The sequence below is a fragment of the Ptychodera flava genome, chromosome 7 (assembly GCF_041260155.1).
Source record: "Ptychodera flava strain L36383 chromosome 7, AS_Pfla_20210202, whole genome shotgun sequence".
Taxonomy (NCBI): Eukaryota; Metazoa; Hemichordata; class Enteropneusta; family Ptychoderidae; genus Ptychodera; species Ptychodera flava.
Window position 1 is genome coordinate 1830145 of NC_091934.1, and position 25769 is coordinate 1855913.

General features: G+C 40.0%; 1 protein-coding gene across 3 annotated transcripts in view; it reads left to right on the forward strand.

The window, feature by feature from the left end:
* Positions 1-25410, forward strand: part of LOC139136543 (DNA-directed RNA polymerase, mitochondrial-like) — a 184982-nt gene extending 159572 nt beyond the window's left edge. For all 3 annotated transcript variants that reach the window (XM_070704267.1, XM_070704265.1, XM_070704266.1), the window contains 3 exons: positions 1699-1771; positions 21975-22066; positions 24040-25410. In XM_070704267.1, the coding sequence (XP_070560368.1) occupies positions 1699-1771; positions 21975-22066; positions 24040-24154 (280 nt within the window). In that variant the 3' untranslated portion in view covers positions 24155-25410. The remainder of the gene's footprint in view (positions 1-1698; positions 1772-21974; positions 22067-24039) is intronic.
* Positions 25411-25769: the final 359 nt, after the last annotated feature.

Consider the following 25769-nt stretch of genomic DNA (forward strand, 5'->3'; position numbering starts at 1 on the left):
ACATGCAATGAGGTACACTCTGTGTGTCATCGAACGGAAACTTTCGTGCTCGCCACGGTCGTAAACTTGTATGATATTTTGAAAAGTCACGGAATCTCTGAGAATTAGAATTACTGTTTCGATCGTGTCGTTGCATTTACTTCATAAATCTATTTGTAAACATTCTGAATAACTCTGAATACTTTGGCTATCCGTCGCTAGCATGATTAAAGTTTTGTCCTTGCCTTGGCATCGGTACAGCGCGAGACAATGATTGACAGGTTCACGTGTCAGAATCTGTATGTCTGGTTGGTGGAGATACCATTTGATGTATCAAATTTCAGCTTGATGGGATTTATGAATGAAAGTATCTCCTGGGTGACGGGCCGCTTTACTCTTTAAATGAAAGTAATCCGCGTAAGAAAAACACAAATCGCGACAAAATTCATGCAATTTGTTACGATAATTTTGATCCATTCACGTCAAAAGAAAAATAAGAAGACTGTTCATGTGATAAATATATAATCCCATGGTATTTTTCTCTGTTTGACGTCATCGTATATGAGTGTTTTTCGTGGAGCCGCACAACTTCTCGCCTTTGGCTCGAAGTTGTACGGTTCCAAGAAAAACACTCCTATACGATGACGTCAAACAGAGAAAAATACCATGGGATTATGTATAAAAATTGGAGTTATTTACCCCAAATATACACCCACTTAATCCTTCAATTAAACTACTGCTATCATACTAAACTTAAGAGTCTCTGCTTTTTGAAAATATTTAGTATAAGGGGGTTTCCTAATCATCTTTGATGACAAAAATTACTTTTAAAAAAACTGTGTTGACAATATGCAGCTCCACCTTTAAGCTTGAAATCCAATTCAGCAAGTTTAATATCATTTGAAAGTGAGATCGTTTGGTTTACCTAAACAAATTTCCATCAAAGTGGGGTGTTAGTCTTTAAACGACAATTCCATGTATCTTCACGATAGGGGTAAAAAAGTGCTTTTAATTAGCACTTCGTGCGAAAGGAAGTCACTGTGATCATCAACAATGTCATGAATATAAACAATATCTTCCAGTAAGGGTAGTCCAGTTTTGCCATTTACTAGAAATATTCACACTAATGATTTCATTACGGATACCTAGATGAAATGTTTTAGGGGTGTCCAGGAAACCATCGTCAGCTTTGTTCCAAGCGTAAAAAAGTGTCATTCTGTCTGAATAAGGGAGAGCAAAAAGATTTCTGAAGTAAAAATGGAAGATGAAGAAGTCTATGTGAATTTTTTGCTATTTGAACTTAGCTTGATTTTGGTATTGTTTGGATAATACTTGTTGGATACATATCAAGAATCCAATTTTTATTTAACAACATTACACAGCCCTCTAAAACATTGGCCTCTTTTTGAAGGGGTTAGCTGGATACATTGTTGTTTTCTCTGACATGTCACACAATGTGAACATTTTTGATCTGTCATACTGTTTCTGTATTTGTAATGAGTTTTACAAATTGGACTTATCCACATATAATGATGTCAATGACCATTTCTACACATCACTTACTGTATTTGATCTAGGCAAATTCATTCACACTCTTTTTTCAGGGTTACCAAACAATGCTCAATTATCTATTCAGTCTTGTGTAAAGATAAAATAAAAATCACACGGTATGTTTGTTTCAAATCTAATCAAGTGATCTGATTTTTCTTTCATCCCCAGAGCTGGCATTACATTTGTTTCTGTTCATGATTGCTACTGGACACACCCTTCTACTGTTGATATTATGAATAAGGTAAGCAGGTGCTGTACTATGGAACGCCGTTGCTGCCTTCTGAGGTTTATTTGCTGTATGTGATGAGATGACTTCATTATATTATAAGACAATGCCAATATATTCTGACATTGCATCAATATATATTTAGGTATCACATTTACAAGTAAAGCACAGGGTCCAGATAATATATCTGGTAGACTCCTACAGCATTGCCACGTAGAACTGGCTGGTGCTTCACAATTCTTTTCAACTGGTCTCTTACTACACATACAATACCAACTATATGGAAAACATCGGCTATTTCACCAATTCCAAAAATCAATAACCCTATCAAATTAAATGATTACAGACCAATTGCTTTGACATCAATTATTATGAAATGTATGGAACGTCTTGTACTATCGCGACTTTTGAAACAGGTTAAAGATCTTGTTGACCCACTTCAATTTGCTTACAGGGCTAACAGATCAGTAGAAGATGCTGTTATAACTCTACTTCACCAAGTTTTTACTCATTTAGAGAAGCCCAAATCATATGTTCGTATGTTATTTGTAGACTTTTCATCAGCTTTCAATACCATATAGCCAAATTAGTGGCCTGCCCTCTAGTCCTGTGTGGTCAATGGGGAGGAACAAAATGCAAGAGCACACGTGATTGGCGGAACTTGTCAAAACTTTAATGCATAAGAAATAGAAGAATTTGACAACCAGCTCCATACCACCTGCCTCTGTGAAAATGTGTCAGAGTGGGGTAGGGGTGGGTGGGGGAGAGAATTCTGAACAGTGAAAACTTTACAACGCCATCATAAAAGTGAAAACGTCCCACGTGATCTGCAGACGCGGGAAAGTCATTATGGCCTAGAGGGGGCCCCCAATTATACCCAAGTGATTGGGTGCAAATTAGTGGCCTGCCCTCTAGTCCTGTGTGGTCAATGGGGAGTAACAAAATGCAAGAGCACACGTGATTGGCGGAACTTGTCAAAACTTTAATGCGTAAGAAATAGAAGAATTTGACAACAGGCTCCAAACCGCCAAAGCAAGTGTGCAAATGCAGAGTGAGAGTCGATCCCCAATGACGAAATACTACAAGGCATTCAGTAACATTGTAAACAGGAATGGTAAAGAATCAGAGGATGTAAGCAAAACACATCGATATGAACGTCACCTGTGTTAATAAATGTCTGTGACATGCTAATCTAAGTATGGCAATTGTTAAACAAATGGGCCCTCATAAGGGAAGTGACTGAGCGGTGTTGTTCAGGTGGTATTGTGAGGTAACGGAGGTAGGCCGTAGATTTCCAGTCACCATGTAGTTTAATAAGTTCGCCCAGAACCCCTGCCTCAAATGCAAATGAGGCCCCCCACGGCGGAAGCTATGTCCAGAGTACAAGTGTGGATCATAGTTTGCGGCAGCCAGTAAAGAACGTAGAGAAGAAACGAAACTGGCATGGGTGAGGGGTACCAGAACCCCTTGGCTGGGGTAAACGAAGGCAGGAGCATCCGGTGGTGCTGGGATTAAAGTGCACATCCTGTGAAAGGCACTCACCGGGCATAACACTGATCCGGGTACGCTAGCAACCGGGATAGCACGAACTCGATCATGAAACTGGTTTGTTTTTGACCACTTTGAGAGGACAGTCATCCCAAAATCGGAAAAGGTAATGTCGCAACGGCATAAATGTTTTTGTGGACAAAAGGTGGATTTGGATGGGACTACTAAATTTGATTTGCGAAAGAACGTGAAGAAGCCTAGTAAAAAGGCTGCCCATAACAAAACGTGGTAGGGTGAGGAAAAATCCAAGTGCTTGTGCAAAGCCAGTAAAATTGAAGGAGTAATAGGGAGTTTTTCGGTACAGGGGCGTAAATGCAGACGACGTATCCCTTGAAGGGTGAGTTTAAGCTGGAAACTGTCGAAGGCAGGGCAATGAAAGCCTAACAAGGAGTGGAGTTTAGCCACCCCGTTTAAATAGTTCTTCAGGGATTGTACTGAAGTCAGAGAGCGTGCTAAGAATGTGACAAAAGCAGAAAGTGTATGTGCCGTAGTGGGTAAGGGAGGGATCCCGAACAAGTAACAAAACAGCAGGTAGGCACGCCATTGTGCCTTGAGATTTACAATGGTCCCTGAAGCATAGGCCGATGCTTGGGTGATCGACGTTTCTTACTGAAGTGCTTACCACAGGGAACCTGTAGAGAAAACGAGCATACAATGACGATAAGAATGATTACAAATCGTAGTGAAAGTCTACGAAAAAAGAGTCTGGTACATCAATGGCTAATACAAAAGTATGACTTGTCAAATTTTCAAAGGCTGCTTTGTGATGGGCCGAGAGATGCCATCTGCTTAAATGGTCTGCAATTCTATTGTCCTGACCTAGTATATGGACAGCCTTAACTTCAACGCTGTTGAGTGCTGTAACGAGCGAAAGCTCACGTAAAAAACGAAGAATACGAGGGTCTTGAGAACACCCTGAATTAATGACTTGAACAGTAGTAAGATTATCACAAAGAAGTTGTATGCGTAGCCCCTGCCAGAGGTATGTAATTGTCTCACAACTGACATTGTACGAGCAGAAGTACGGCCTCGTACTTTCACAGACGTAATGTACCCATACTTTCAAAATACGAGTGACGTACAATGCTGGTTTATCATACAAAGCAAGATTTTGGCGTAAGGCCGAAAAATTCATAAGTGGCCGTAAAATTCATAAGTGAAGCTGCGGTTTGTATTAGGAACTATTTTTAGACCCCCTCCAATCTTGAACTCCAACATCCGGTGCGGCTTCTATACGCACATTTGTCAGGACTCAACTACGTCACGTTGAAAATTGCCAGCAAGGAGACTATTATTATGCAAATGCCACAGCTGCATTTCTCCGCAGTAGGGAGACTAAGTTATACATTTTCTCAGCTTTTCTCCTCTTTCTTTCGAATAAAGATGATAAACCCTTGCACTTCCAACCTTAAATAATTGTACACGCCGCTGTCCCACACAAGCACGGTGCTGTCGACTCCAAGCTATGTTTCACACGCTGCATGCCTGCCAGCTAATTTATGCATACGTTTGCATAACCTCAGGAACAGCTGTGCGGGCCTGCTCATGTTCCGTCGATTGATATTTTTAGAAATCCGGAGACATGGCACATCACATTTTTATTTTAATAGTTTACAAAGATGTAAGAAGCACTGATTTTGTCGAAAATTCTGAAAAAAATATAGGAAGATTTTATCGCGAACACATTTTCACTTGGGGTCGACATGGGGTCGCAGCCATGTTGCCTCAAAACTTATGTCTGCCTGCACTCAAAACTCAAACTTTCGAATATGAACCTGTAAAATCGAGGTCATATTGTTCAAACTTCGGCGAAATTTAAGCCTATACACAAGATTACATCTAGGTAAGGTAAATTTACTGAAATTTGATCGACAAATAATCCTGAACTTGAACGTGACAGCTCGCCTTCCCGGGAAGTCAAGCATCAAGCTGTCCATACACAGCTGCGCATATTGCTTGGTTTATGAGATTGTTTTCAAGTGACGGCGGTAGAGCATAGGGGCTCTGGATATGAACCTACCGCCGGTGTAGCTGTAATAAATGTTGCGTTGTTTTTTCTTGAAGTTTTTTTTACATTAAACCTGCCATATTCCTTCAAATTACAACGAGATTTTTTTCGATCACACAGCCATGTATTTCGATATGTCACTCGCAAAAGTACGCTGAACACAGACAGGTTATAGAGAAATACTTACATTACGTCACTTGTACGGTGAAATTTCGGCACATTACGTCACTCGTAATTTGCTCGTACGAGCTCGTACGAGCTCGTACGTCTGCTTGTAGTTCGTCCGTTTTGAGACGATTAGATAAATGCCTGCCATGCAGAGGCCCACAGCTTACATGCTACTAGTACGGTTAACAATTCTAATGCATTGATGTGTATGCAGGGTTTTCTCTCGACTGCGCGATTGCGCAAATTGCGCATTTCGAGCCTTTTTCTGCCCTCTAAAAGTTACTGACTGCGCGAAAATCGCGCACAAAACACAGCACGCAAATACGTCCATATGATGGTGACCCAAGCGCACAGTGTAGTGACCTGTAAATTTGCCATCATTTCTATTCAGAATATTCCCCCGGAAAAGACGAAATATCGCCTGTCATTCAATTTTGGTGACATGCATAACGTGGAGTGTACGCATCGAAAAGAAAACACAGTAAAGGACATAGTTGTGCTTCAGTCTCCATGGATACCAGTGCTATGCATTTTATGTTCATGTTTTGATAGGATATGTTGTTTAGGCCTAATGTCATTAGTAAGCATTAAAAAATACTGCCCCCTCAAATGTCAAGTTTGCCCCCTATAAAATTTTGATGAATGGGACAGAAATTGCCCGCTTCGATGAACATGCAGAGAAAACACTGTGTATGTTATCCTCTAAAATTTGCTGTGGGAAGATTCTATGAAAATATAAGCCCTTGAAATATGCCCCACAACCTGTGAGACAGAAGTCTGTCGAAAATACTACGTCGGGTGCAGACCACCTGTGGTGTGGAATGACCGATACCCCATTGTATAATGGCAGAAATGTTCTCCACCATGTTAGATCTGCATAAAATTGCTCATCTAAGTAAATACGAGGTGAATTGTGCTGTGTTCTGAGTAACTGTAACATTCGAGATAAGAAAACTCTGCCTGAGTGAACACAGATGGATACAGCATTTAGTTTTCCAAGCAAGGATTGGAATCGTTGTTTCTTTACAAAACTGTAAACTGACTGATGCCAGTCATCTAATTCTAAAAATAATAATAAATAACAACTTTTTATTTTTCTATACCGTAAATCCATAAAATGCTCTAAATTGTTCACAAATGTAAAAAATAAACAAACCCTTGACACTAAAAGCAGGCACAGGAAAATATTTAAAATTTTAAAAAAGACAATTAATTAAAAGCTTTGCGGAAAAGATGCACTTTTAGATGTTTCTTCAAACAATCGACGGTATTGCACATTCTAATATCAGCCGGTAAATCGTTCCATAAACGCGGAGCGACATGGCTGAAGGCCCGTTTGTATATGAATGAAGACCTCGTAAACGGAACCTCAAGCAAGCCCGAATCTGAAGAACGTAGACGGCGAGTATTACTCTTGGGTGTTAAAAGGTCAATGATATAGATAGGCGCAAGACCATGAAGTGCCTTAAAAACCAGTAATAAGACTTTGAATTCAATTCTACGCTCGATTGGGAGCCAATGAAGTGATCTTAAAACAGAGATATGTGATCATACTTGCGGCAGCCAGACAATAGGCGAGCCGCGCTATTTTGAACTAGCTGTAATTCCGTAGTAAACATAAGGGAAGCCCAAGAAACAATACATTGCAATAGTCCAACTTAGAAAAAATGAAAGCATGAATGAGCCTTTCAAGTGACAAACGTGGGAGAAATTTACAGATGCGAGCTATATTCCGTAAATGGAAGTATGCACTCCTGCATGTGGATGTCACATGCCGCTCCATCGTCAATTGGCTATCGAGAAGAACACCAAGATTTTTGACAACTGGCGCCGAATTCACGAGGGAGCCCGCCTATTGCAACATCCACAGGCCTAAGACGAGAGAGGGAATGCCTCGTTCCAAAGCAGATGACCTCCGTCTTACTGTCATTCATCTTCAAACGGTGACTCAACATCCAATACTGCCACCCCTGATACAATCAGCAATCTGAGCAATGGCGGGTGCAGAGTCATCAACCTCAAACGAGATGTAAATCCCCGTATCATCCGCATACAATTGATGTGAAACACGCGATCAGTGAGCAATTCAGCTAATGATGATGTGTATAATGTAAATAAAATGGGACCGAGTACACTTCCCTGGGGAACCCCACATTCCAATTTTTTGGTGGCAGACACAGCACCATTGAGAATTACACATTGATCACGGTTCGAGAGATAGGAAGAAAAACCATGATAGCACATTTCCAGTAATGCCAATTGAACGAAGTTTGTGTAACAAAAGATCATGACTAACAGTATCGAAGGCTGCCGATAAATCAAGCATGACAAGCAAAACAACTTTCTGTTGACCATAGCACAAGCGATATCATTATGACGATATGTAAGCGGAGTAGAGCGGTCTCAGTACTATGATATTTTCTGTACGCAGATTGACGAGGTACATGTAAATTATTGACATTGAGATGGCTCTGTAATCGGGCAGCTACGACTTTCTCTGTAATCTTTGATATAAATGATAAATTTGACACTGGTCGATAATTGTTTAAAACATCCTGATCCAATGAGCTTTCTTCAGAATTGAAGTGACCATTGCCAGTTTCAGACGATCAGGAAATTTTCCTGTCGACAACGAAAGATTGATAATTTTGAGAAAAACAGGGAGCAGTGAAGAAATACAGGCTTTGACCAATTTAGTTTGCAATGGATCCATAAAACTCGACTTGTTTGGGCAGTTCATCACAATGCGACGCACCTCATCAGCCGTAGCAGGTTCAAAGTCGCCCCATTTAATGTCCAGATCAAAGCCATAGCTCTCGGAGGCAGTGATAACGTCAGTGTCAATAGCCGGGAATCCAAGCTGAATTTTCTTGATTTATCCGAGAAGAATTTGGCAAAAGCCTCAACCTTCTCAGACGGGGTTGTATCCGATAAGGGATCAACACGAGTGTCCGACCCTAATAAATTCAATACGGCACGAAACAGACGTCTCGAATCAGAGGTACTGTCCTCAATCATGCCCGTGTAGAAGTTCATTTTTGCATCATCAATCATCGAATTCACATTATCACGCTGATTCACAAACATCTGACGGTGTACCATAAGTCCAGAATCTCTCCACAATTTTTCATATCGTCTCCGTACTTGCTTCGCAGCCCTGATGTCATCATTATACCATGGCGCCTCAATTTTTGATTGATAACACGGGTCTTCACTGGGGCATGTTTGTCAAAAATGCTTTCATGGACGTTGTGTATTCAGACACAAGGTGATTAAGGTCATCAATTGATGCTGTCTCCGAGACAAATCGATCGATGTCGGCTGACAGGTTATCAAGTTTTATTTTCCGAATCTGACGATACGATATTTCTTTGCCACTTACTCTGGTTGGTCTTGATAAATTGATGACGAAAAATACTGGATAGTGACGATGGATAGTGATCGGGAAAAACACATGTCTATTGGCAGTACATTTGCCAACAGGTTAGCATCTATAGAGCGAGCAATGATCACGTCCAGTGTATGGCCTTTGCGATGTTTTGCGCCATTGACCAGCTGGACGAGGTCGAATGAATTAAGTAGATCCGGGAAACGCTTACCCTCTGAGGACGATGGGTCATCCAGGTGATATTCAAATCACCGCATAGAATGAATCGGTTGAATTGGATTGCATGAAGAAGGATTCAAAATCCTTCATAAGAGCAACCATTCGTTTTGGATGGAGGTGGACGATAGATTGTATGCACCATAACACAATCCGATATGATACGTAACTCAACAGACAAAGCTTCAAAGGATTTAGCAAGTGTAGCTGTTTGATTTCTCCTTGAAACACCAATACTATCCTTGTAGATAATGGCTGTACCTCCACCACGACCTTGCCTCGACTTCTCCTGTATTTTATAAGCGGGAGGTAAGATCTCGGCTATGACCGGAGCATCACGGCAATCACCACTTAGCCAGGTCTCAGTTAGCATCAAAATGTCAAGATTGTGAGAGATAATAAAATCATGAACTAGGGTAGTTTTCTTGTTGATGGAACATGGATTTAGTAAGCAGGCTGTAATGTTAACGTTCTTGTGGCTTTGAGAAGGAAATTTGTTGCACAACTGAACGTTAATCAAGTTCTGATAACATACAGTTCTCTGCGGATATCGACTGATAGATGATCTCGATGTTAAATGAACAGGAATGTAACGATTTGTACCAGCAGTTGTACCACGTCTTGTTGAGCGTGATTTACATATGTTTAGAGATTTTAGTTTGTGCCATACGGTAGAGTCAAGTCTTCTTTGATGGTAATCAGCATTCACAGCTTTTCTTATGCTAAAGAGTGAAAGTCTTGTGTAAAGTAGGGGACGCATTCTTGCCTTGTAAACAATCCAAAAAAGTCGACCAGGTGTATACCCGAACCAGAGTCTTCGATAGGAGCTTGCTTGGTGTGGTGGTTCGTAGAACGTAAAAAAAGCACGGAAAACGGATTCAAATTACGACGAAAAACACCACAAAACAGAGCCGAGGACAGTCCAGTACTTTAAAAATCCACCAGACGAAACTGGAGCGACACAACGTTAAATAGACATAAAAATTCAAAACCGTTCGAAGAGCCGAAGTGAGATGCAGCCGTCAGCGCAAACTCGTCACTCAAAAAAAAAGTAAAGTGGACAACTTGTGAGTTGGAATAGACATAGTCATGGATATAGAATTAAACTCTATGCCTAAGAATACAAGACAGGTAGTTGGGGGAACTGCTTTGTCCTCTGCTTCTTCAAAGCCAAGTTGCGATAACAGTCTGCCGAGAGTTGCGAAGGCTGCTGAAGCTCTATGGGGAACGTCTGCCCCTCCAAAATCATCAAGATAATTGATACCTGCGTATCCTGATTCCCTAAACAAATACATGACTACGTTGGTAGTGCGCTGGCATGCTAAAGCTGCTGATAGGAGACCGAATGGAAAGACGATATCAAAATAAAATAGACCGTTCCATGAATAGCAGAGTAAATGGTAATCTTTTGGGTCTATGTAAATTTGGCGGTACGCCCTGCGTAAGTCGCGTTTGAACATTAGACATCCTTTCCCTTTAGTTTGAATAAGTTTGGTGAACTGATCCACCGAAGGATAAGAGAGTTTAAATGGTGCGCCATCGTAAAAGTCTGGTGGTATACCGTCGTTGACAGAGCGAGTTGCTGGGAAGCTCAAGTCCATGACAACTCTGCGACGTGTAGAGTCTTTCTTTGGAACAGTCTGGAGTGGTGACAAAACAAAGCGTTCTGGGAAAGGGTTCTCTGTGAATGGACCGGCGGTGGCGAGGGCAGCTGTTTCCGTTGCAATAAAATGTTCCACATCTGAAGCAAACTGTGCTGCTGAAGAGTGGTTACGGATATTGAAAACTGGCAAAGTCTCTGCGATGTAGCCGACTGGCCAGCCGAATTGAAGGTAATCACAAATTATCGCGTCTTCAAAATTAGCGAGTAAGGATCTCCACAAGGGAATGTTGAATTTTGACGGAACTGGAAAACGTAGTCCGTGGCAATTCTGTAGTCCTGAAGTAAACACTACTTTGTGGATGTCACAAATGTAGTTGGACAAAATATTGGGTGTAAGGGACCCAACAGCCCGTAAATTCGAAGGTACTTGTAAGGTAATTTGTGTAGCTGTTCTACAACCGATAACGTCTGATGCAGTACAAACAGTTAAAGAGTCCGACGTAGAAGAGACATATGTCCCTGAGTTATGTGGAGAAATTGCGTTATGGTGCCCTGTTGGAAGGGTCCAGGAGGTCAGAAGTTGCATAATTACGACGGAAGCCGCGGCAGGTCAATCGTCAGCAGTGACAGTGTCTGACGTGTCTTTCTTGGTCCCCACTTGGCAGTCCTTGCCGGAGTGATGCTCTGCGGCGTTATTCATTTTATGGCAACGGTAACAGATGTGACGACGGAAGCACTTTTCGCCCCACTCACACGTCTGAAAATTGTACTTGTAACAAATATCGCTTTTCTTCTCTATGGATTTCTTAGTGGAGGTATCGTGTGCCTGTTTGACCAATTTGAATGTGTCCGGTGACAGAAGTTCTTTCTCATATCTATCGAAAGAGTCGGGCCAGTTGAGTTCACCGCACTGTATTTTCTCGAGGACCGTGCTGCGAAAGTTCAGCACATCAATCCAGTCGTGCTTATGTGCTAATCTCATCAAATTCTGGAGATGTAACAAACGGTAACTACGTTCGGCTGGAGGGATAGATAAGTAAGTCGAGTTGCTAATTTCTAGTTCCCCGCGTACGAGTTGAGACACTGTGAGGTTGTCAAACTTGGGGACTTTCCCCCTTTTTCCCTGGGGAGACTTAAGTGTAGCCATTTCACTCTGGATTCATCCACTGTTCCCGGAGCTTGGATGTCTCTCGGGGATTTGGTGGTCTTACCTGTTGATGGTGGATAACCATGTGGCAGGCGAGGTGGAGCGCAGGTCTGCTGATAATGTTGCCGGTGCGGTTGGTACTGTCGAGACGCCAAACGCTGACTCGACCACTCTAGAAAGTTGTTCGTCTACGGCATTGTTGGCGGTTGGATGCCGGCGAAGTGTATCCAATGTGACCTGCTGCTGGCTGGGAAGCGAATTTGCGTAAACACTAGACGAGGTCCCCTGGGAATGAGCATGGTTTGTGTGACGAGTGTCGGCAGCGCTGTTTCTGGTGTTCCCATTGGAATCCTCGAGTTGTAGAGTGGAGACTTCTTTTTGTAATTGTTGGATACGCTCTTCGAGTGTCTGACGTTCTTTTTTCTGCAATAATACTGCTCTCTCCTGCATCAGTTGTCTCTCTCTTTCCTGTAACTCAGTGAGCTCAGAGGAAACTTCGGGTTGGGGTGGCGTTGCTGAAGCTGCGTTGCTGTCTAGGCAAGGTTGCTTTGCTAAGCCAGTACAGTTCGGGCCTGGTTGTAACCCAGATTGACGATGTCCCTTGACAGGTTGTTTACAACCGGAGCATATCGGAGCTCGACAATCGGATGTAGACTGCGTGTCTGTATCAGAATGTTCGGGAGAGCATGTAGCGGAGGTAGTGTCAGTATGTGACATGGTGTTGAGCTAATGTAAGGGCAATCGGTCGGAAAATGTCTGGAGAGAATTCTGAACAGTGAAAACTTTACAACGCCATCATAAAAGTGAAAACGTCCCACGTGATCTGCAGACGCGGGAAAGTCATTATGGCCTAGAGGGGGCCCCCAATTATACCCAAGTGATTGGGCGCACATTTGATGGTTAATAAGTTATACAACATGAATGTCAACCCCAATATAATATTGTGGGTGTTAGATTTTCTCACAAATAGACATCAATATGTCAGAGTAAATACAACAGGTTTGAGTAAGGAAGCCTCGTCTACAATCGTGTCCAGTATGCGCAGTACGTCTACTTGGGCACCACAAGGCTCGGTGATCTCCCCTGTTTTGTTTTCTTTGTATTCAAACGATCTTCAAAGTACAAGTGACCAGGCAAAAATGGTCAAATATGCAGACGATACATCACTTGGAGATTATTCAAACAATGAACAACACTTTGAAAATCAGGTGCAACACTTAAAACAATGATGTGACAAAAACTATCTTGATTTAAATACTGGCAAAACAAAGGAAATGATCATTGACTTCAGAAGGGCAAAGAAGAAAATCGATTCCCTTAAAATAAATTCTGAAGTTGTAGAGCGTGTTTCAATATACCGTTATCTCGGATCACTCATAGATGACAAATTGACATTTCAACAGAACACTGAATCAATATACAAGAAAAGTAAACAGCGAATATACCTACTGCACAAACTGAGATCACTGAATATTCATCCACATATATTGAAAACGTTCTACTCTAGTCACATTGAAAGTGTAATTACCATCTCATTTTTGAGCTGGTATGGAGGTCTGACCGTTTCGAACTTGAACAAACTAGAAACAATTGTTAACACCTGTTCCAAAATCTGTGGCCGTGAATGTAAGAGCATGAAATCACTGTATGAGAACAGAGCTTTTGTCAAAGCTGTTAAAATCATCGGGGATCCTTCCCATCCATTGGCTCAGCATTTTGAGGAGGTCCCGTCAGGTCGCAGGTATAAAACTCTAGCTTTAAGAACACGTCGTGCTCGACTTAGTTATGTACCCTCTGCCATCCGACTTCTCAATCAGAGAATGTCTTAAGTCCACTATTCAACACTTATTGTAACAAGTTTTTTCGTTTTTATCACAACTGGAAGTTGTGATATAGGGGTAGTTTCAACCGGTGAAAGATGTCGTCCATTTCCGTAAACGACAAAAAGTCAAAAAGTGCTGAACAGACTGCGTTGATATTTGGTACCGATATTCAGAGTGGTTCCAAGATTCCAATTCCGAAAAATGGAGCCAAACGGAGCGGCGGTTATATAGTTTTGGGAAATTTCTAACCCCCCTTTTTAACTAATTGATTTTAGGGGTCTTTCATATATGTAGTTTTGGAATGTACACCAATCCTGCATTGTGGAATGTTTTATGAGTTGTGGAACAGAAATGAGGTTTTGATGAATGTTAGAAATATGCAGGATGGCTGATTTGAAGTATTAGAGATTTCTATGCTCTTTTGGGTATCAAAAGCAATAAAAAAAACATATTTCATAGTTTAGATTCTCACTTTTGAGATGACCCTAGGCATTTGTTAAGTAAACATCCTTGAGTCAATATACAGACTTTGACATTCCTGAGATTAAGTATCCACGACCTCACATGTTGCAGTCTTTCACTACCATGGTATGGCCCAAACCCATTGTTATCAATGGTGAGTGTGGACCTGTCTACAGGAAATTGGGGTGAACAGGTTAGACAATGCCGTTACAATTTGTAGGTTAGTTATCAAGGTAGCACCAGCATAGAGTCCTGAGCATCTGTCCATGTGTTCTCACAGGAAATTACAGGGAAAAAATTATTTGAGAAGTTTCTCTCCTTTAAATAGAAGTAAATTACAATTTAAACCTGTCATGGATGGATTGCTCTCAAATGATCTGAAACACAGTTATTGCCCATTAGCAACAAATTTATAGCAAGATTTATGTAAAGTTCATGAACTTACATAAGGTATTAGACAAAAGATGACCATGACTTGCTACTTTTCAATATTATTTCATTCAGATTTCCTCAGCTTAGTGTATAATTTTGTAATCTTAATTACTGTCAACTTAGGTTTACTAACTTAGGGACCGTTCAGTTTTTACGGCCTGGGGGGGGGGGTGTGCCGGCAAAATCTTGTCGCCGGTGTTCAAAAAATATAGACCCCCCTGCATTTTGTGCAAAAAAATGATGAACCCCCCTTTGTCAGACGATAAAAATTGATGACACCCCCCCCCACCCCCCGCTGAAAAATAACCAAAACCCATATGTCAAATTTACCCGCACGGTGGATTTGAACTCCGGTACGCGGCGCACTTTATTCGTGTAGCAGAGATGCCAGTGCACAAACTTCTCAGCCACATCCATGCAAACGTCTGTTACTTAGGACAACTGTAAGGCAATTTTTTAACTTCATTTCCATAGACTAAAAAAAAAGTAAACTTTATTAGCCCGCCAGTTAAGAGGGTCATGGGCCATTACATAAAGTCAACTTTATTCTAGTGGGCAACCAAAGGTGGCCCGCTGGTAAAAAGAGGGTTGATCATGGCCATTGCACGAAATATACTTTACTGAACAGTAAAAAAGTGATGACCCCCCCCCCCTTCGCGGATTCCAAAATTATGATGAACCCCCCTGGATTTTGCCGCCCCCCCCCCCCCCCCCCCCCCCCCCCCCCCCCCCCGGGCCGTAAAAACTGAACGGCCTCTTATTCTAACCTAATTATTCTTACACTACTGTTATACCTTATAACCACAAAATTTCAAGAGATGCATATATGATTGTCACTTAACAAACAATTTACAAATATGTCTTCTGCTTATTGCTCCATATACATATACATGTCCCTTTTCTCATAAAAATGGGCTTAAAATCGCAATGTGAAAAATAGTCTTTCAGCTATATGTTGCTCATTGACTTCGTGGTCTGTCTAATCAGTCTCTACGGACACCGTCCGGGGGGACTTATGGGTTTGGTCATGTCCGTGGGTGCGTCTGTGTGTGCATGCATGCGTCCGTCCGTCCGTTCACGCAGATATCTCAGACATGCCCTGGTCAATTTCTTTCAAACTTTGCACAAGGATAGTACCCTACCCCATACAGATGCACGTCGATTTGTTTCACAATGCCATCAAATTTGGCCATGTTAGAGGACTTTTTAGTTTACACCACCATAGACTACCATGTATAAGTCAGCTGTCCATAGAATCCCATGTATAAGGCCAAGTAAAATAAAAATTTAGTTCTCATCATATTCATATTGCAAAAAGGATTCAGTGACACAGTTTTAGTCCCCACGGATGAAGTCCAGGGGCCTTATAGATTGGGTCATGTCCCTCCGTTCAGGCAGATATATCAAATATTTTGACAAAATGTCAAGTGACCTAGGTGACCTTTGACCTCAAATATATATATTTGTCCGTAACTCAGTAACCACAAGTGCTACACCCTTCATATATGGTATGATGGGACACCTTATGACGCCACATATTGTACCTCATTAATTATGTGCATATCTAATTTTGAGCGAGCCAATAGAGCTAGAGGTCTGATTTTTGGTATAAAGGGATGACTTAGCAATTCAATTTTTTTGACAAAATGTCACATGACCTCAGTGACATTGGACCTGAAATATACATATTTGTCCATAACTCAGTAACCACAAGTGCTACACCCTTCATATATGGTATGGTGGGACACCGCATGATGCCACATATTGTACCTCATTAATTATGAGTAGTTTCACAATGTGCCAGTTGTGATCAAGTGCCATTGGCGCTATTTTTGATGTGTATTATCCTTTTTATCACCGTATTTTTAATGTTGTTTGTCTGTGCCATTGCAAGACAAGTTTCCCATTTTTAGGGACAATAAAGTTTAATAATAATAATAATTTTATAGGGTAATGCCAACATGTTATTGGAAACATTTTTAGCTCACATGTGGTATGGCAATGTGAGGTTATTGTATAAGCTGAAGTCAGTGGCGTATGTATGTATGTATGTATGTATGTATGTATGTATGTATGTATGTATGTATGTATGTTTATGTACGTATGTAGTATGTACATACAATGTATGTATGTACATATAGTATGTCCGTCAACATCAAAAATACGCGAACCGCTGCATGTTTCAGCTTGGTATTTGGTGTGTGGATGCATCCTTGGCTATAGATGGGATTTGTTCAAATGAAGTTTGCATTACTAAAATTATGCAAATGAGCTGACAAAATTTGAAAATGATCAAAAATTAATGATTCAAGAATCACTCTTTTGATTGCTTTGAAAATTAGTGGGCAAGTATCTTAGGTGGACCGTATACAGTTATATGTAAATTGTGAAGATATCTTGAATTTTGTATTTTTGCTGAATTTTTTGGTTATTTTTCTCATTTTGAGTAAAAATTATTCTTCTCTGAAACGGCTGGCCCAATTGCTCTCAAATTTAGGTTGGATATTAACAAGGATGTTACCGTTCTAATTTGTTGAAATCACAACAGAATTGGCAAAATTACCGTTTTGGGGCAATTTTTGTCATTTTTGGTAAAAAAATTGTAAAAAATCTCTTTCTTTAAAACTGTTGGACAGACAGCTTTTATATTTGGTGTACAGTTGCCCAGGGATGACAATAGTTGGATATGTGGAAATCGTCCAGAAATATGCAAATTTGTATTTTTAAGACAATTTTGCCATTTTTGGTCAAGAAAACTTGTTCTCAAAAACTACTTGTCTGATAGCTTTGTAATTTGGTATAAAAGTCCTGAAGGATATTATCTTCTGCTCAAAGTTTTGGGAAACCCCAAATTTGTATAATTTGGGTAATTTTCTCAGCCTTAGACCTTAAATGACCTATACCAACACAGGATATGTTGTGAGACAGTGGTTAAGGCCGTGAACATAATTTTGTCATTTTAGTTTCAATTCATAGTGAAATTTGATCCAGAAAACTAAGCTGAGGTTAATTTTTTCATTTTGCACCAATGTTTACCACTTTTCCATGCAAGACACTCATGAACTGATAAGAAATTTCAATCCAGGATAATTCCAGATGTTGTTATCACCCCCACAGTGCAAGGCATTTCACCATCTGTAACTGACTTAAGTGCTGTTTACATTTGAATGACAGCACTGATACCATTTTAAAAATTCCCAAGGTTGTAAATAAATCACCTACTTTACATTTCCCCACTCTCCCACCTTTTCTTTTTGTCAAGCCTTCTCTGGCTATTTTTTATTGACATTTGCTAATGTATGTAGGATCTGCTTGTCACATTGCTGCAGAAGTTGATATACATGTTTCTAAAGTTTACTTCCAGTACCAATGTTGCAGACCTTATTTGCTGTTGTCATTCTTGTTTTTCTGATTGTACAGTGTAGAAATCACTGTCATCAACGCAGAATTTCGCTGCACTGAACAGATAGAAACAACATTCATCATTGACCTTTGGTACCAATACTACAAGTATGTACCAATTCCGATCAAATGTGAGCAACACCGTATCATTGGCGGTATTTTTATATAGTTAGGTACTGTCAATATACCGTATGATTAGGTACTACATATATCTTTATATTATCCAGTAAAAAAAATATGTGATTAGGCAACACCTTTCCTTATCTATACAGTGTCAATATATGATTATGTGACAATAATATATGATTAGATATTGCCTTTATACCATAAGGAAATTTAAATATATTATTATATAATATTGATATATGATTAGGTGATGCCTTTATATAATGACATAGTGCCATAGGGTACTGTCAATATACCGGTATAAACTGTGAGTGCCTATATTAAACACCTATTGCCTGGTCATGAGGGCTATAGCACCCGTCTATTATACCCCGAGGGGCCGTGTGTTACCAGAAACACATCGCTATTCCCCGAGGCCATAGGCCAAGGGGTATAGCGATGTGTTTATTGTAACACAAGGCCACGAGGGGTAATAAACGAGAGCTATAGCCCGAATAAAGACCAGGCTATAGGTGTGTTATAACACTCCACATGCTCATGTTGTATTGATATATAGTTTTTAATGTGTTTTGATATTTTGCACTGCAACAATCCATTGTGACAAGTTTACTTGGCGATGTTTCCACAGCGGTTTCAGTTGTACATGGTACCACTTTCATAAAAAAAATATTCTAAGCATACCCTGCGACATATCCTTAGTTAGTTCCAGAAACCAGCTCTGGAACTGTTAGTTTTTGCTCACTTTCCTTCTTTCTTTCTTTCTTTCTTTCTTTCTTTCTTTCTTTCTCTATTTCCGGTATTACTATCATAGAACATGCTATACACAAATTTTACCTTAATTACTCAGAATGCATTTCGACACGCTTATGACGTCATCGCTCAGCTCGGACGGGTTTTACGGGCATTTCTTGTGTGTTTATTTATTTATTTTTTTTTTTGCATTGCTCAACTATCATATTGCGTTCAGCTATTAATAATTCTAGCTTTCTTACGCTTTGTTTTTTGTTGCTTTTTGATTTTATTTTTCTCTAAATACTCGCCGTACGTGGCGCTATACTGTTTCGCCCGAATGCTAATGACATAACAATGGCGGCGGTAAGATCGCTTCGCTCGCATAGAGAGAGAAAAGTAGCCTTTCCATAAGTTTACAAGCGCGGCTGGGCACATCGTGTACCTAGGCGAGGTGGGTGTGCTCGAAAACGAAGATCAATGCAAAATTTGGATTCAAAATTGGCCGTTTTGGCGGAGAAACTGCCCGCCGTATTTCTGAGGAGCCACCAGCGGTTTTTCCTATATCAGTCTGCGAGGCCGTTTAACGCCGGTAACACAGCCCTGCCATGCAGAGCTAGGCATTCATAGTCAACTGTCTGTCACCACACAGGCACATGCGGCATGCGTTGGCTGCACGTACGTAAAAGCAACTCAACTTTCCAAGATCAAACGGTCAGTATCTTGTGAAAACAGCGACATAGCAATGGAAATTGTTTTAGTCTGTGCTTTTAATCAAATGACAATGCATGTGGCCTCGGTTTTCAATTTCAACGGCCTAGGTCCGATGTTTCCTCTCGTCTGATCATCATCGTCGTGAACCATGCGCCTCTTTACGGCAACAACTCAGCGCTACCCGTCAAGCGATTGATTTTTGCGTAGGTCAGCGGAGCGAAAATTATTGCTCTGGCTCGCGAGAATGTCGTCTGATATACATTTCTGTGCGTTGTCGCCCCCGTATGTATCTGTTACGTTTTTACCGTACATGTAGGCATTTGTAATCTGTGTACTGTAATTCCCCGGACTGCCTTGCTTTATGGTGTTTACTGCTATCAGCCCTTAACTATAGGTACGTGCTTGAATATTAAAATCCAAAGCACTCTTTCATTCTGCACCTATCTTTGTCACACATTCTCTTGTTTCTTCCGCTGCTCTGGTCTCTGGAACTTCGCTTTTGCTTGCAAATGCTTTCTAGTTGCACTTTAATCTTTTCCGTCGATGAGCTGTTCAAGTTCCTACGCTGTTGGAATGTTGGAAAATGTTTGAAAATCTGTTTTAGTGAATGTGTCGTCACCTATCCCAGACGCACATCACATTTTAGTCACCCGCCATTGCTGCAAAGCTGCAGACGACACTACGGTCACGTGACTGGGCACATTTTTTTCAAATTTGGTCAGAACTATTTCCCTAAGGAAATAGCTTTTCAAAAAATACCCTCTGACGTCACTTTTGTCGATCCGGTGGAGACTAGACATATCTATTTTCTCGTCACATGACGTATTCTGGCGAATCGCGACACGGAATGAGCATGTGCCGTGTTATAAATATAACTATTTTATCATTACATCCAGCTGTTCATTATATCTTTATCACTCTCCATGGGCCAAGGCACACTAGGTGGGCAATGTCATTACTCTGTGCCAGTCCATGTATGTCACTCTGTCTGTTCATGTTTCATACAACTGTTGGCTTGTTTTGATAACTATATGGAGGCAAACAGTGACATTGTCACTATTTTCCTGAGAACACTAACTAAAATATCACACAGAAGCCTTCAGGTAGAACTTGCCTTGCGGACAGATATTCAAACTCTCTAATTTTTAAAATTCTTTTCTGATATACCATTTGTGGGGGTTCATTTTAAGCTCTTGGTGTAAGCAAACTTTTCAGCAGGTTAGTTTTTCAAAATTCAAAAATTGTATTTTTCTCCATAGAGTTACAAAGGGATGGCGGCCATTTTGAGTTTTAAATATTGCTAAATCTTGGGTTATTTGTTTCTTAGTACCAAATTTTGCATGGTGACCCCTGATTTTTATTCTTGATTTGGAAAGAAAATGGATGAAATATTCCTTGAGGAAAGTTAGAGCAAAAGTTTAAGTTTTTCACTTTGGAGGTGTGTTCTACCTTAAAAGCTTTCCCTTCATATATTTGTTAAAATCATTGTCAGATGTAGAAAAGGAATGTACTCGACATTTTATACATTATCATTTTTAGCTCATATTTGATATGAATATAAATACCAAAAAGAGCTTATATGATGAGTCGGTGGCGTCTGTATGTCTGTATATTTGTGGGTATGTATGTGAGGATGTATGTCCGTCACACGCAAAGGCTCCCATACCGCCATAGCTACCATCTCTGTATTTGGTGTACAGGTAGATGCATGGGTTGAGATGTGAATTTGTTCAAATGAACACGTCAGTGTCAAACATGTGCAAATGAGGTAAGAAAAAGGGAAATCCTGCAGATGTGCAGCCAGTGGCTTGAAACAGGCTAACTCCACTGACTTGAGTCATTTCCTGTCATTGTTTATGAACTGTTATGTATTAACAGACCTGCTCAAACCATAGACAGTAGAGGGGAGGAAGACCGTCAGTAGAGGGGAGGAAGACGGTCTATGGTCAAACTAAGGGGGACTAGCTGCCTTTCTGCTATGCATGTTGCTAAAGTTGACCTCCAGTACCTAAAGTTTCAGACCTTAATTACTTTTCTCATTCTCGTTTTTCAGACCTTAATTACTTTTGTCATTTTTGTTTTTCTGGTTTAAATATTTCTTGTTGTTTTTCTGGTTGTACTGTGCAGAAATCATTGTTATAACATCAACATAGAATTTTTCTGCACTGAACCGATAGAAACAACATTTATTGTTGATCTTTGGTACCCATACTGGTATATACCAATTCTGATCAAATTTGAGCGACACTGTATAATTGCGGTATTTTTATGAATAAAATCCTAATACCGCTGTTTCAATTCTACCTTACAATTATCCTGTACAGAAATACCGAATATTGTGTACAGGAGGGTAAGTTGTTTTACTCTTGTATAGCAAAAGTTGCAATATGAAATGCTATGTTTGTAACTACTGTTTTGTTTTGATGGAAATCTTTCCTTGTATTTCTTTCAGATCTGTAGGGAACAGTTTGTAGCCCTTCATAAGACTCCCATCTTGGAACAATTATCAGAATTCATGGTAAAGACATATGCAGACCTTGATGAGTAGGTTTCTTAGATTAATCATTCATGTCGTGATTTCACAGTTCTCACAAATTACCATTTACCCTGGGAAATTTAAAGTTATTGTGGCCAGCCTTACGATGGTTTGGCTGATAGACAAAACACAGCAACATATTTTGTGCATGGTATATTGTCAAAATTTGAATGTGTGCATACTGTTTGACTGTCCCATCCACTCATGTATCATTTTCACAAGAGTTGTCAACAACACAAAACATCTGTTGTCAGAAAACTAATGGCAAACAAACACACATAAAGTACTCTTTTTTGAAAATTGTATAAATCATACGATGCATTTTATACGGGGAAAAAATTGTTGATAACTTCATGACAGTGATTGAAAACAACTGGTGATCTCTGCGTATTATAGTGCCCTGGGTGAATAGCTTGTTGAACAGAAAAGTTACGACTTCCAAAATGCAGTATCACCAGAGAAATAGTGTATGCATGATAGCCATGTCATCTTTTGACAAATATACTGGATGGGGTACCATCCAAAAACTGTCACAATGAGAATACTTGCCAGCATAGCGGTTGATTCTTGTTTGGTTATGAGTGAAACAGTTCATCTTCTACATCATATAAGATGATTTACCTTGTCACGTTAATGTCACGCAGGGGGTTTTGAGCAGGGGAACATTATGGGGGAATTTCACTTTCAGATTTGTTATGTTGACTTTGATATTTGATGGTGCTGGAATAGGGAAATTAAATACTCTGTACACATTGAACATGGAATTAGTCTTAACTAGAGGAATCACAAGTTGAATGTGCACGTGTTTGGAACTTTGATGAAAAATTACTCCTTTGTGTTTGTAATAAAAGTTGGTTTTGTCATGTGCAGGTCAATAATTGGGGACGATTTTGTGACAAAAATGGCCATACTTTGTCCAAGGAAGAATGAAATTGTTGATGTGAAATGACTTGTAAAGGAAGGAAATTCTGAGCCAAAACATTCATACCAGAAAGAAAAAGTTGATATTCTAAGATGTAATTGTTTAAAATTTGTGTTTGTTCAATTATTTGCATGAGTAACATTGTCATGCAAAAACATCCCAGGAGTAATAAAGCAACAGGGACACAAAGTCATAATCTTTATGGCCCTGATACGGCTTTTGCGGCCCGAGGTTGTACGGCGGAAGGGCCCGAGCGTGCGAGGGCCTGTACGCCGTACGACCAAGGGCCAAAAAAGCCGTATAAGGGCCGTAAAGGTTTTATCATATACCTTATGGAATGATAAATATGTAGTTTACATAATATTCAACATTGTTAAGGAGATAAAAATGCGTGCGATATCAAAAATTCATTGCAATTTGTGTCAGTTTTTCAAAAATACGATGGCCGCTTCCTGTCGCGGATTGACATACATAATGACATCATTTGTTTACCTGCAGAATTCCAGAACGCACAAAGTAATATGCGTACTATTACGTGACCAACAGAGATCAAGGCTGAAATCGAGGTGTAAGAAAATAAAAGCGTGATGCCAGTTTCTTGTAATTTACACTGAACAGGCACGCACTTAGTATACACAGGATTTTACTACAATTTAGAAATAAAAGCCGATGTCACCGGCGCGGCTCCATTGTCGCCACGCGCAACTACGATCTGAGTGAACAGACGTTTTCAAAATCTCGCGCTGGCTTTGTGTACGAATGGAACGTTTGCGGATAGCAACGTGCGTAGTAACCAGAATCGAGATAGTTCAGAAATGTACGCGATTGCCCATATTTGGGCACCGGGCTGGGGTGTGATACGTAAAAAAAATGCACGGATCTGAGGGCACTTTCTCCCATAGCTTTACACAGGCACGTGAATGTAGGTATATGATAATTTGGTGTATGCACCGTCCCTGGAGGGTGAAGGAACAGTGGTATATGTCTGTGTTGTCAATGACAAATAAGAGGCTATGTCATTTACTTTTACCTAAACTGTGTATTCTTTGTTTATTACAGAGTGTATAAAGAAACTGGTGAAGAAGGCAGATTGATACAACTTCTTCAAGCAGTACCAGAGAGGGGTGACTTTGATTTAAAGAACGTCCTTCAGTCAACATATTTCTTTAGTTGACCAGGCAGACTAATCATTGCCAATCAATACAAGTTGCTATGAAGTTGAGAAGACAGGTTTATCAATAGAATACTTTCATTCTGTGAGAGGCTTGTTGATTCTATCTGATAATTCAGTAATTATAAGATTGTTGTAGAGTTTATAAATATGCAATTAAAGATTCCTTTGTTACATAGTTGGCTTAAGTAATTCTTAAAGTTAAATTGAATGAATTTCCTGGATTACCATCTTATCTTAGAAATCATGATTTTATGAACATTTTAACTTTGAAATTCTTTGACAATGGAACTGAACTTAATTGATCAGTAAATTTTATCATCCTCACATTCTCAATTATACAATTCACTTTGGTGCCTGGTACAAAACAAGACACTATTAAACATACATTTTATGATGCATGTTTTATTTTACATTGTTAAAACTTGTAATTGAGACAACTATTGACCACAAACCCTCGAGTTTTTCTTTAGGGTCTATGTATTGACCGACTTCTACAGGTTGACACTAAATCTGCAGATACTTCAGTTACAAATGAGGAGAGTGTCATCATATGGTAACATTATCTTGTGTATGTATTGGCAACAGTTCTACATGACTGTCTTTTAGAATGAACAATGGGCAGTTCATTCTCCGTCTTATTTTTTCACACATTATATATTTTGATATATTTTTAGCAGTCAGTCTGTTTGTTAGTCCCCATGGACGCAGTCTCGTGGTGACTTGTAGATTGGGTCCCCTCCATCCGTCTGTCTGTCTGTCCTTCCGTCCATGCGTCTGTTAGCAGACATTTCTGTCTTATCCCTGAGCCAATTTTTTTCAAACTGTGAACAAGGATAAAGTACTGTGGCATACATATGCATGTCAATTTATTTCACGATGTGATCCAATATGACCACCTGGTGGCCATTTTATTGAGATTTTTTTCATTTTTTTGAGCCATAACTCCACTATCCCTGAACCGATTTCATTCAGTGTTGTTGTCAGATAAAGTACTATGGCATATATGCACGCCAATTTATTTTGCGATACAATCCAATATGGTGGCCATTTTCTTGCAATTTTTCCATGTTTTTGAACCACAACTCAACTATCTCTGAACAGATTTCATTCAAACTTGGCACACAGTCATTGTGTTGTAGTGTACATGTGCATCACCATTAATGATGCGAGCGGGGACTGTGTCATCAGCAATGCCTTGTTTCTTAAGTTACTCATATGTTATCTTTTGTCTTTGTTGTCTATTTGTATGTTTTTATTTATTTGTTTTTGTTTTTGTTTTTTTATATAGCCTGAGGTTACTGTATATACAATCACCCAAACTGAAAGCAAGTGTTTCACTTTCTGTTGATGATGAATGACTAAACTGTGATTTCATAATTTGTGCTTTGTTAGTCCCTGCGGACGTAGTCCGGCAGGGACTTATACATTAGGTCCCGTCTGTCCATTCATCAGCAGCCATTTGAAAAGAAATTTTCTTTTCACCCCTGAGCTGATTTTTTCAAACTGTGTGCAAGGATAAAGTACTGTGGCATGGCTTACACTGACTTGCGGAACGGAATGAGCGGAACCGAACGGAACGTAATAGCCACACCAAAAAGAAAAATAGTTTCTCTTA